The 12,390-nt window shown below is 42.3% G+C and overlaps 1 protein-coding gene across 1 annotated transcript; it reads right to left on the reverse strand.

The window, feature by feature from the left end:
* Positions 1–3,245: 3,245 nt before the first annotated feature.
* On the reverse strand, positions 3,246–12,390 carry LOC143020547 (uncharacterized). Its single transcript, XM_076176977.1, has 5 exons — positions 12,068–12,390; positions 9,478–11,956; positions 4,007–4,125; positions 3,527–3,596; positions 3,246–3,304 (listed from the first exon to the last, which is right to left on the reverse strand). Exons 2-5 carry the CDS (start codon positions 11,003–11,005, stop codon positions 3,246–3,248), a joined length of 1,776 nt encoding a protein of 591 aa, XP_076033092.1. The 5' UTR covers positions 11,006–11,956; positions 12,068–12,390.

Genomic DNA, 12,390 nt, shown 5'->3' on the forward strand with positions numbered 1-12,390 from the left:
TTTAAGACGTGAAAGGGAAACCATGGCGTTATGGTATCAGGGAACGAAATTTTCTGAGAAAGCCGTGCAGAGAAAAATGTGTAAAAAAAAATATAGACGATGAATTTTGACAATTGTGTTCTGAGCGAAACATTGAGAAAATCCTTAAATACACGTAGAGAGAAACGTTCTGAAAATATAGAAAAGACGATGAATTTTGACAATTGTGTTGAACGAAACAGAAAATTTTAAACACGTGGAAAGATGGATAAAAATATTGAAAATGTGATGGAATTTGATGCAACGTGACGTCATAACGTCAGCATCGGAGCGCGGGAAGATTTTTCGGTCCTTGTGCATGGTCATCGCGCGTAGGCAACCTTTTCCTTGACTTTTGGCGAAGAAATGTTTGTATTTTTTTTTATTTGATTTATGAAATTTTTTGGCTCGAAGGCCAAGCGCCGGAGCCGGTAGGCCATTCAGCGCAATTCTGTATTTTGAAGACCAAAAACTCGATGGAGATGATCAGGAAACTTTATATATACAAAAATAGCGTTTTCTATCGACGTCACGAAAATAATGACGGCAATGTAGCGCGGTGCATTGTGGGATTAATGACGTTTCCCAATGAATCTAAAAATTTGTTTTTCTTTTCCTTTTTGTCACCTATGCATGAACACAATTGTATGATAACACTAAGAAACTTTCAGTAATTTTACGGTACTATACTGGCAGCTGGGGCTTCCATCTTTCTACTGTAAAAAATTACGGTCACACGGAATTTTTTTTACAGTATAATCCCATATTTTCCACAAGGATATTATATATATTTTTTTTGGGGGGGGGGAATATGCCTATATGTGTGAGGAATGCTTCCTAATGAAATGCCTTCAGGTGATATAATCTCTTACAAGCATTAAAAAAAAAAAAAAAAAAAAAAAAATTAACTGGCTAGCTGGCAATGGGAACATACAGGACTCTCTGCACTTGAAGTATTAACACTAACAAATGAAAATATGTTCATTCCAAAGAAAATTTAACATACTTTTTCAACTGGTAGCCTAGCTTATAGTACAAAAATAAACTTACATAACACAAAAAGAACATTGTAGGTATTGTGCTTGAGACCCATTACCATTATTCTACTGAAGCCAATACAAGAATTTATTCATAACCTTGACTATTAAAATGATAAAAATACTGATGTATAAAGCAATTTAGGAATAAATAATTGTGCAAAGAAAAATATATGTACATATAACACTTTTTTCCCCATCAAAGTTAAAGAATCACAACATTGAACTAAACAACTACTAAGATCAAATCCTTAAGAGAATAAATGATGCAATGTACATACATATACCAAGGCTTTTTCCCCCTTACAAGGGAGGTAGCCAAAAAGGGAAAGGCATAAAAACACTCCCACCCATTTCATCCCTACATACACTCCACACCCCTCCCACCCTCCCTCTCATCTGAGCACCTCCTGGATGACGGGTCATCCCTGCAATGTACTAAGTATAAACAAATTTAAAAGAAATCCTTTCATAATACCCAAACAGTACTTTTTATGACAAAAAACTGAACACTTTGTGAAATAAAATTACAGATCCAGTTTTATTCAAGATTCAATGAATACTTGTCACAAGGATAATATTTTCTTGGAAAATATGCCTATATGAGGCCTATATGTCAATGTGAAGAATGCTACCTAATTAAATGTAGTCTTCAAGTGATATAATCTCTTACAAGCATTAACAAAAAAAGAAAAAGAAACTAAACTGGCTGTCTGGCAATGGGAACATACAGAACTCTAAGCACTTGAAGTATTATGACTAACAAATGAATATATGTTTATTCGAAAGAAAATTTAACATACTTTTTTTAACGGGTACTCTAATTTTTAGTACAAAATAATAATAATACTTTTATTTCAGGCACACATGGCCCATATATATATATATATATATACATACAGTGTAAAAAAGTTTTAAAATGGATAAATAAAAACTATGCACAAGGTGTATAAACCTACGAGCAGTACGAACATAAACCTACATAACACAAAAAGAGTATTGTAGGTATTGTGCTTGAGACCCATTACCATTATCCTACTGAAGCCAATACAAGAATTTATTCATAACCTTGCTGACTGTTGAAATGATCAAAATACTGATTTATAAAGCAATTTACAAATAAATAATTATGCAAAGAAAACTGTATATATAAACAACACTTTTTCCCATCAAAGTTAGAGAATCACAACCTTCTCACATGCTCTGGCTGATCTGGCTGGTGATGTTTCAACAGATTAAACAGAGACAGCACCTTTGGGCTAACAGGAGCCACCTTCTTTTTTTTTTGGGTCCTTTGTGGATTTTGGTCCCAGAATTTGGGTCGATCTTCATGAAGAACCTGCATGGAAAATTCAATTTAACATTTAAAGTTACTTCAGTCATGGAGTGCTATTTTGGATTGTAAATGAAATACATGTATTTCAGCAACTATCTTTATTGAAGGGAGTGAACATGAGGGGACGTCCTAGGATGAGGTGGATGGATGGGGTGAAGGGGGCTTTGGGGAAGAGGGGAATGTCTGTTGAGGAAGGAAGGGAGAGGACGGAAGACAGAGGTGAGTGGAGAATGGTTGTATATGGATGATGTTGTGATTGCATGAGGAGGAATGGGTGGGGGGGTGGGGTAGTATGTGTGAGTAAAATTTGAAGCAGACCGAAGGGATTTCTCCCCGTCCTCTCCTTATACGCAAGGGGGGACGGAGAGGGGGGGTCGCCGATTAAATGAAGCGGCCTTGCTGTGGATGTGCTGTGTCTTGCGACACTGCTTCTGACCCAGGGCGGTGGGCAGGGTGCAGGGATGACCCGTCATCCAGGAGGTGCTCAGATGAGAGGGAGGGTGGGAGGGGTGTGGAGTGTATTTAGGGATGAAATGGGTGGGAGTGTTTTTATGCCTTTCCCTTTTTGGCTACCTCCCTTGGAAGGGGGAAAAAGCCTTGGTATATGTATGTATGTATCTTTATTGAATCTAGCTTTACTGATCCACTTGAACAAGTACCTCTGAACAAACTCCAAAGTAAACCCAGCATTTGATGGGTATTTTACATCCATGATGAAAAATAGCTCAAACATGAGAGCAAAGGCCTGGATGAAGCATGGAATGTCCCTCATGACGATCACTCCATCTGACGCCAAGTAGAAATTTGATCCATTGTAAAGGCAAGGGATTCCTTCAAAAAATATATAAACACATTTAATGACTTGACACTTGAAGACCTAGAGAAAGGTGACTATTGTGTGAGGCAAATATCACTGCAATAGAAACACATTAACAATTTCAAGGCTTCTAAACACTTTCATTTGCCAGGGCTCAACATTAACAGCTCTTTACTTGTTCAGGATAAGTAGGAATTCAAAAAAGGAAATCATGGTTGGACAAACAGAAGTTTCCTGATTAAAATAAAGAGGCCATGGAATAGTGTTGGAGCAAGTAATTTCCATATTAGAATATTTTATGAATCCACATATACTTACCAACTGCAATCAAACATGGCGTTTTTGGGAAGTCTGCTTCCTCTGTCAGTCTGTTCACATCATATGGTTTCTAGAAAAGAAATACAGCAATTAATTATTCATATAATTTCAACATCAATCTTTTTTCCAAGTCATGTGTACATCACCAATAAATTCTCAACTTAATATATTGCCTAAATAAAATGTCCTGGATACTGAATAATTCTAATATTATTTAAAGTTTTTATGTTATGTTGCAGCTTTTATAAACCTTTTTTTTTTTTTTTTATTCAAATATCTTTTAATTCTGTAGTTGCTTAACAAGTACAGTATAAATCCTACCTCTGCAACTCGAAAAAGGGATTCTTTTTCCTCTTGAAATTATGTCATGATGAGGGTGATTGTTGCCACCTGGTAGGGCAACTGATTTCCCACTTCTTCACACGCTTTTTTTGCACATCTTAGTCTGCCCCTCAGTTTCTTTGCAAGTTTGGATTTTACTCTGCTTTCTTCTTCAAAAGAGTCAACAATAAGTTGCTGCTTCTCCCCAAAAGCCTCCAGCATTCTGCCTTGACAACTGAAGCCCATCAGTTGTTGAAAGTGACCATCCAAAGCTTCTGCTGTAAACAGAGCTGGCCATTTGTCCCTCAGCTCGAATGTGCTGCAGCCCTTCATAATCATTACCCTCTGTGTGGCTTCACAGATTACTCTGCTACGCATAGGGGGTTAGCGTAACGAGTGCCCTCTTTTCTGGATTACGTAACGTAAACAACGCGGGGTTAAGGATCCACTGAGTGCTCGTCGCTAACGTTTATTGGCAATAGAAAACACGACTTTCTCATCTTCACACAACAGATGCTGCCATTGAAACCATGGCAGCTGACAGTAATTGGGAGGAAGAGTAGAAGTAGTAGTAGTAGTAGTAGATGAAAAACTGTAAACAATCCAGAGCAACGCTCGTTACTAACAGCTTTTATACAGAATTACAAATAATCTGAACATGAAATACGAGCAGCTTAAGGCTAAATTCATTATGACATACAAGAAACAATATACCAGATCTAAAACTAAATTCGGCTCAAAACTCACCGAGTAGGCCGCGAAGGGAGCGGGTATACAACTGAAGGCGTTTCAAACCACACTGGCTGGAGGCGTGACGTGACATCACACCACCGCAACAGGTTCTTACACACCTTCTTAAGTCTAATTCTTAAAGTGAACATTGTACAAATAATGAGATGCTATCTTGCAGCACAGCTTGCAGACAACTTACAACGATAGTATTCTTAAGCAGACGAAGCTTCTGCTCGCAGCATACTTAAATTAAACATTACGAAAAACAAACTTGAAAACCTCTTCCGAGGGGAAACGAGCCTTACGACAAAAAGATATGTAAACATGGGGATACACGGACATATAAAAAAGCCCCGTTACCTCTCGTAACGGCACACTCCCTTCCTAATTTTCTAGGGGGAAAAATTACCAAATCTATTGACCTAGCAACACAAGCTCAGAAATGGGTCTTACATATTCATGGGCTTTGTTGTTTACCACAACTCTTACTTGGACCTTCCTGACTAAATCATCCTTGCCAGGGAATACTTTGTTTACAATACCCAAGGGCCACTGTCCTTGGGGACACTCTTGATTTTTTACCAACACTACATCATCCACCTTTACATTTGGAGAGGAATTGACCCACTTTCTTCTGGGTTGCAAAGAGGAAAGATACTCTTTCTTCCATCTCTTCCAGAATTCCTCAGCAAGGTGATGGACATGCTTCCATTGAGATTTGTATACTGCCTTAATATCTATCTCTTCAGGAAGAGTTACAGGAATATCAGTTTTCTGAGTGAGAAGGATGGACGGAGACAAAATGAAAGGACTACTAGGGTCCGAGGAAACAGGAACTAAAGGTCTGGAATTCACGATCTTACATACTTCTGCAAAGAAGGTTACTAACACCTCATGTGTTAATGCCTTGGGGTGATGGTTAGTCAGTATCACATTCATGATGTTGCGGACTATCCCCACCATACGCTCCCATGCTCCACCCATGTGAGAAGCATGAGGAGGGTTAAACAACCAAGTGCAACCTTGACTTGACAAGAAACTATTGACATCACCTTCATCGGTAATGGCAAGCAAGTTCAGTGCTTTGACAGCACCTACAAAGTTCGTGCCTCTGTCAGAACGCATCATCTTAACTGGGCCACGAATACAAATGAATCTCTTTAAGGCATTAATGAAGGAAGAAGTACTCAATTCTTCTACAGTCTCTATGTGGATAGCTCTGGAAACAAGACAGGTGAACAGAACGCCCCATCTTTTACTTTCGAGGAAGGAACTTCTAGTGCGCCGAGTTTTTATATGCCAGGGGCCAAAAAGGTCAACTCCTACATAGGAAAATGGCGGATTGGGAGTAAGTCTATCGACGGGTAAGTCTCCCATCTTCTGAACACACACCTTACCTCTTACCCTTCTACAGGTGACGCATTTGGAAATGACCTTAGAAATGGTACGTTTCCCTCCCAAAATCCAGAAACCACCTGTACGGACGGCTCCTTCTGTAATCACTCTCCCTTGGTGGTGCACTGTCTCATGGTAGTGACGGATCAACAACAAGCCTAAATGGGATTCCTTTGGAATAATAATAGGCCTTGCAAGCATACCCAGTATATCACCGCCTTGACTCAACCTGCCTCCTACACGAAGTAGGCCCTTCTGGTCTAAATAAGGAGACAGAGATGCAATGGGACTGGAAGGAGGTAAACAAACTTCACCTTGCAATTTAGTCATGGCAGACGAGAAATAATCCTTTTGGTATGTCTGAACAATGAAATCAGCTGCATCTTCTAGTTGATCGGGTGACTTATGTTTGTTGCACATATGCCAACCTGAACAACACTTGTTACCTTGTTTGAAAGAACGGGCTATATGCTTAAGGAGAGCTACCGCTCTTACAAGTCTCCTCCAACAGGAGAAATTAGAGAACCTCTGAGCTAATGACGCAATTGCAGGCTCTACATTGCTTTTGTTTGCACTAACAAGGGGTTCAGACTCAATTGTGTAGTCTGATACCTTTACCTCTTTATCTGTCTCAGGGCTTACAAGAGGAAAACTTCCACTGGTGGATACAACATCCTCAAATAAGCTTGAGGGACCTGACAACCAATCACTCTGATTTAGGTCGGTTATTTCAAGACCACGGGTAGCCAGGTCTGCTGGATTACAATCTGTAGGTACATAATGCCATTGGTTAGGTTCGGTGGACGACCTAATGTGGTCTACTCTGTTACTCACGTAGACATGAAATCTACGCCTTTCATTATGGATATAGCCCAAGACAATCATGCTGTCAGAATAGAAATGTCTTGCGTCTAAGGGTTTGTCCAAGCAATCCGAGATGGAATTGCTGAGATTAACTGCCATTACTGCGGCACACAACTCTAACCTGGGAATAGTATGACCATGGTTGGGAGCTACTTTAGCTTGTCCCCTCACAAAACACACCTGGTAGCTTTTGGTATCACTGAAAACCTTAAGATATGATACAGCTCCTACTGCTACTCTGGAAGCATCTGAAAAGGTATGAAGCTCTATCCTGTGAGCTTGAGACAAAGAAATACTAGCAAACTGACGATTGATGCTTATGTCCTTGAGGTCCCTTAAGGACGTTAGCCATCTGGACCATTTGGTATGGATCTTAGCTGGTATGGGTTCATCCCAACCACACTTTAGATTGGTTATCTCTCTTAGGAGTAGTTTTCCCACTATTATTACTGGAGCTAAGAATCCCATGGGGTCAAACAGACTATTTACAACAGACAGTATCCCTCTTTTTGTCGAAGGCTTGTCTGAATCCATGAACTTATAGACGAAAACGTCTCTTTGGATGTCCCATAAGAGGCCCAGGCTAGACTGCATAGGCATAGAGTCAGAAGTTAGGTTCAGCTCCTGAAGGTTATCAGCCAGCTCACTGGTGGCAAACTTTTCCAGCACTTCCTTACTGTTGGAAGTGATCTTGTGCAAGCGCAGGCGTCCTCCTTCTTGAAGTGCTGACTTAGAGTCTTGGATTAACTTGTAAGCAGTCTCCGCATCTGGCAGAGATGCTAACCCATCATCCACGTAGAAATTGTTCTCTATGAAATAGCGAACTTCAGGAGAGGCATCTTCTACAGACTTACGCAAGCCATAGGTGGCAATGGCGGGAGATGGCGTGTTCCCAAAAACGTGAACAGTCATCCTATACTCAATCAACCTTTCATCAGGGTCATTATTCTTGTACCAGAAGAATCTGAGATAATCTCTTTGCTCAGTCTTCACTTTGAAATTGTAGAACATCTGTTCTACATCAGCTGCCACTGCTACAGCTTCCTGACGGAAACGTAGAAGAATCCCGAGAATACTGTTTGTCATATCAGGACCTGACATCAGCATATCATTTAGGGAGAACTCTCTGGATTTGGCAGAAGAGTCGAACACAACCCTGATCAAGTCAAGTAACTTAGCGTGGTACACCCCAAACAATGGAAGATACCAGCACTTCTGATCAGACTTCAATGGTGGTGCAACCTCAGCATGCCCACGATCTAACATCTTTTGCATGAAGGCCATCATATGCTGACGTTTTTCCGGCTTTGTGCTGAGGCTACGATGGAGAGACAGTGTGCGGTGCCACACAAAGTCTCTATTATTACTGGTGGCTACAACATTGGGACGGAAAGGCAGTGGCGCGACCCAATGACCACTTTGATCCTTGCGGAACTCTGAGTTCATAACATCCAAGAACTTCCTGTCTTCAATCGACAGGGCGGCCTTGTCATCATCTTTGGTTACCTTGAACAAATCATCCTTTACTTCAGAAACATGAATCTGGTTACCACATGGTGCGACTATAGAGGGACGTCTATCATGTACAAAGGATGTTTTGAAACTGCTAATGACAGGAGGCCTACAAGTGCCATGGAGACACACTTCCCCAATGATTGCCCAACCCAGACTGGTCTTTTGAGCTAGAGGGGCATTGACAGGTCCAATTCTCTGGTCAAAAATGTAATGAGCTGAAGGCACATCTCGACCAATGATGAGTAGAATCTCAGCTTCAGGAACCAGAGGTGGAATACATTCGGCCAGGTCGGACAGATGGGGATAACCACGAGCTATGGCGGGGGTGGGTATCTCTTCTCTTACATTGGGAATGCTGTCGCATTCCACTAACTGAGGGATATGCACCTCTTGTGAGTTATGCCAAGACACGATGGTGTAATTTTTGGTGGTGCGCCCAGAAGCGCCCGTTACACCTGCACAGGTAGCTAGACGATATGAAACCCGTTTGCTCAGCTTGTCAAACAAATCGAAAAACTCAGACCTTGCTAAAGAGCAATTGCACTGATCGTCTAGGATGGCATAACACCACACTCCGAGCTCTGGCTTACTTTCAGGATAGACCTTTACCAAGAAGGTCTTGGCGCAGGACTTACTCATGGAGGTGGGGTTACTGCATATCAAGGTACATTTGGAATTGACCGCAGCATCCTCCCCTCCCTGAGTCTTTACTATGGGGGTAAGAACATTTGGAAGCGGCACTTGATTGACTACAGGGGAGCGAGGTGTTTTATCTTGAGCAACCTCCCTTCCATGCTGTGTAACCGCTTGAGTCGAACTCCTCTTCGACCTGGGTTCATCGTGATGTAAGGCAGTCACATGAGTATGGGCCTTACAGAGTTTGCAGAAAGTTCTCTCTTTGCAGCTGGAAGGAGGATGGTTACCTTTGCAACATCTGTTGCACACTCCTTTATCGTTTAAGAAAACCTTCCTCTCGCTCACTGACATGGTGCGAAAAGCCCTGCAGAAATCCAAATGGTGTACGTAGGCATCATGGTAGACGCAAAAATCTCCCTTTTCTGCCTTTCTTTGCTCGGTAGGACTAGCGGCGCCAACAGACCTGTCAGCGCCCGTGGTCGTCTTACTGCCACTGGACAACATGGTGTCAGTCTTCTTCACACGCACTTGAGGAAACTTAGAGGGAGGTGGCTTCTCTGGTTTCACAAAACCATCGGCTCCAAGGCTTTGATAAGAGAAACATGGGTCATTCTCGACCCTTGCCATCTCCTTCACAAACTCAATGAAGAAGGAGAAAGGTGGGTACGGCACACCGTGAGCAGTCTTGTAGTTCATGGCTCTGCCAGTCCACGCTCTCTGTATACAGGGTGGAAGTTTTGCGACAATGGGATTGATGCCTGACGAGGCGTCATAATATGCAAACAGTGTACTGTATACAGGGTTAGCCTTCAAGGCTTCTATCTGGTACAGAATGTCACACAGGTCGTATAACCTTAAGGTGTCTCTAGGTGAAATCCTAGAGAAGTTGGCGAGCTTCTTTTTAATTGAAGTCTCAATGATCGAAGGGGCAGCAAACCTGTCATCCAAGCGCTCCCAAATTCTACTGCACGCCAGGGTTGGATTCTTGGCATTTGAGTTTCTAGTTGTACGGGCCCATTCTTTAGACTCAGGACCTAGGTACTTAACTAACAGGTCTATTTCCTCCTTACATGAGGTGCCTAACTCTTGCACGACCTCCTTGAAACTCTCCTTCCAAACAGCATAGTCTTCCGCAGTATCATCAAACGTAGACAGCCTGCTAAGAAGTAAATCCTTCCGCAAGAAGAACTTGCTCAAATCAGCAGAATTGGAGGTTGTCCCCAATCTAGGAGATGCACTCCGGGGAGGTTTTACTACAGGTGGTGACGCATAAGAAACATGGTTAGCAACAGGTTGCTGCGCAGGTTGCACAGACCTCACCTTTACTTTTTCGATACGAGGTTCAAAACTGAATGGAACATTGTTAGCAGGCTGTGAGTTAACTCTGAAATCAGAACAGGGCTTGAAAACAGGGCTTTCAGGATTCAAGCCTACCAGATCCTTCTGACTAGCGGAAACATCGACTATACCACCCTGTTGCTCCACATATAGTTGGGTGCGGGTAGCGACTGTACCTTTTAATTGGTCCCAGTCACTGCATGTTTCCCAATCATCGTCGGGTCCTAAGTGCCTAAGTTCGGCTTCGGCTTCTTCCAACTCCTTTTGCTGTGTCATAACTTTGAACTTGGCCTGCATTTCAGCCTGCTCTTTCATAAGCTGACCCTCCTGTTCGGCAAACTTGACTCTGATACGAGCGGTCTCCACCTTGGCTCGTTGCTTCCTTGCAACACTAACACTGGTGCTACTGGAACGACCTGACCTAACCGACCTTCTTGAACTGCCCTTCATGGAAGGGGGCATACAAAACTCAGAGTGGTCGACGAGGGATAAAGGAACTTGATTGGACTTCGGGTCATCTTGTAAAAACGGTTCAGTGTGGTGTTCCTCTTCCGTGACTTCAACTGAGGAAGAGGAAGCATAGTTACTGATTACCTGACGAAAAGATGCCTGAAAATCCCTGTCTTCGTGCTTCACTGATTCAGCACGAGCCAGACTTTCTGAAGTACGTTCACGCATTAAGAATTACAGGTACCTTTTTACAGTATCCTGGTACACAGCGTGGGCCTCATACAACCAAGGACCATGATTCGGTTCTTCCAATAAGGCTTGTACTCCTTCTCTACTCGCCTTTACCCTCTCTTCATGCTGATCAGACGCTCTCTGAAAAGCCTCTTGCCCTTCAGCCGTGAGGACTCTGACCCTACCAGAGACGGGTCCTTCATCTATACTGTGGTTGGAAGACATATTGCCAAGCGAGAGAAACAGTGAGAGACAAGACAGTAATATGATAAAGAAGACAAGGAAAACTCGAACTTAATCGAAAACCACGGAGTACGTTACCACACTCCTAACTATACGACTATTGAGGTAGACAACAACAGATTAAACCCTACATTTGGTTCAATCTAAAAATGCACATTAGTCGCATGCTTATATTAACATATGACAGGATTTTAGGCAAGGTAGCTTGCCTTCAAAGGAAAAACACATGCTTAACTGCGACGAGGTGTTATGTAAACACTGTTGGGACTTGGCAACCATACGTTGTTGCCACATCACACTCGCGCGCCGATGCGATCACTAAGACGACACAAGATCACTACACTACACTACACTTAACTTGCGCTACAACACCCAAGCACACACACGCAAACTTATGCCAGGAAGGCGACACATCAAGTTCATGTGGTGACGACGAGGGGAATCTAGACGTGGCAACGGCGTGCAGGGCGTGGTCTGGCCGAAACCTCATTCCTATGCTTTCTTCATCTGTTCGTTTCTATCGAACCATTTTTTCATTATGGCGGAGTCGACTGGGACTCCGCAGATGAAATAGACAGTCAGCATCATAGCGTCCGTGACGTAGACAGACTTGGGACTGAAGGTTATAGAATCACGGGGATATTTGATGCGTATTTAATGCAGATCTGATCCATCGTTCGATAATACGTTGGAATTGATGAAAAACTGTAAAAAGTACTATAATTACTATAGGCTAAAGGCTACACAAGAAGAGGGTATTACAAAGGATGCACTAGAATACTCTAAACCTCAAATACAAAGAGTTTTAAGACTTACATGGTTTGGCTAGGCGTGGGGTGTGTACATCTTTCTAGATCGGACCAAGACTGGCGCCTAGAGGTGACGTGACATCACAACACAGTAACCGGTTCTTACACACCTTCTTAAGTCTAATTCTTTAAGTGCACGTTGCACAAATAATGAGATGTTATCTTGCAGCACAGCTTGCAGACAACTTACAACGATAGTATTCTTAAGCAGACGAAGCTTCTGCTCGCAGCATACTTAAATTAAACATTACGAAAAACAAACTTGGAAACCTCTTCCGAGGGGAAACGAGCCTTACGACAAAAAGATATGTAAACATGGGGATACACGGA

This window comes from Oratosquilla oratoria, chromosome 40 (genome assembly GCF_046742065.1).
Source record: "Oratosquilla oratoria isolate Oo_2021 chromosome 40, ASM4674206v1, whole genome shotgun sequence".
NCBI classification, from domain to species: domain Eukaryota; kingdom Metazoa; phylum Arthropoda; class Malacostraca; order Stomatopoda; family Squillidae; genus Oratosquilla; species Oratosquilla oratoria.

Coding starts and splice junctions, on each gene's coding strand:
- LOC143020547 (XM_076176977.1), bottom strand. CDS start 11,005: ATGCGTGAACGTACTTCAGAAAGTCTGGCTCGTGCTGAATCAGTGAAG. Junction 4,126..9,477: donor CACCATGTTGTCCAGTGGCA/GTAAGACGACCA, acceptor CTCTGTTTACAG/CAGAAGCTTTGGATGGTCAC. Junction 3,305..3,526: donor GCCATGTTTGATTGCAGTTG/GTAAGTATATGT, acceptor TTTCTATTGCAG/TGATATTTGCCTCACACAAT.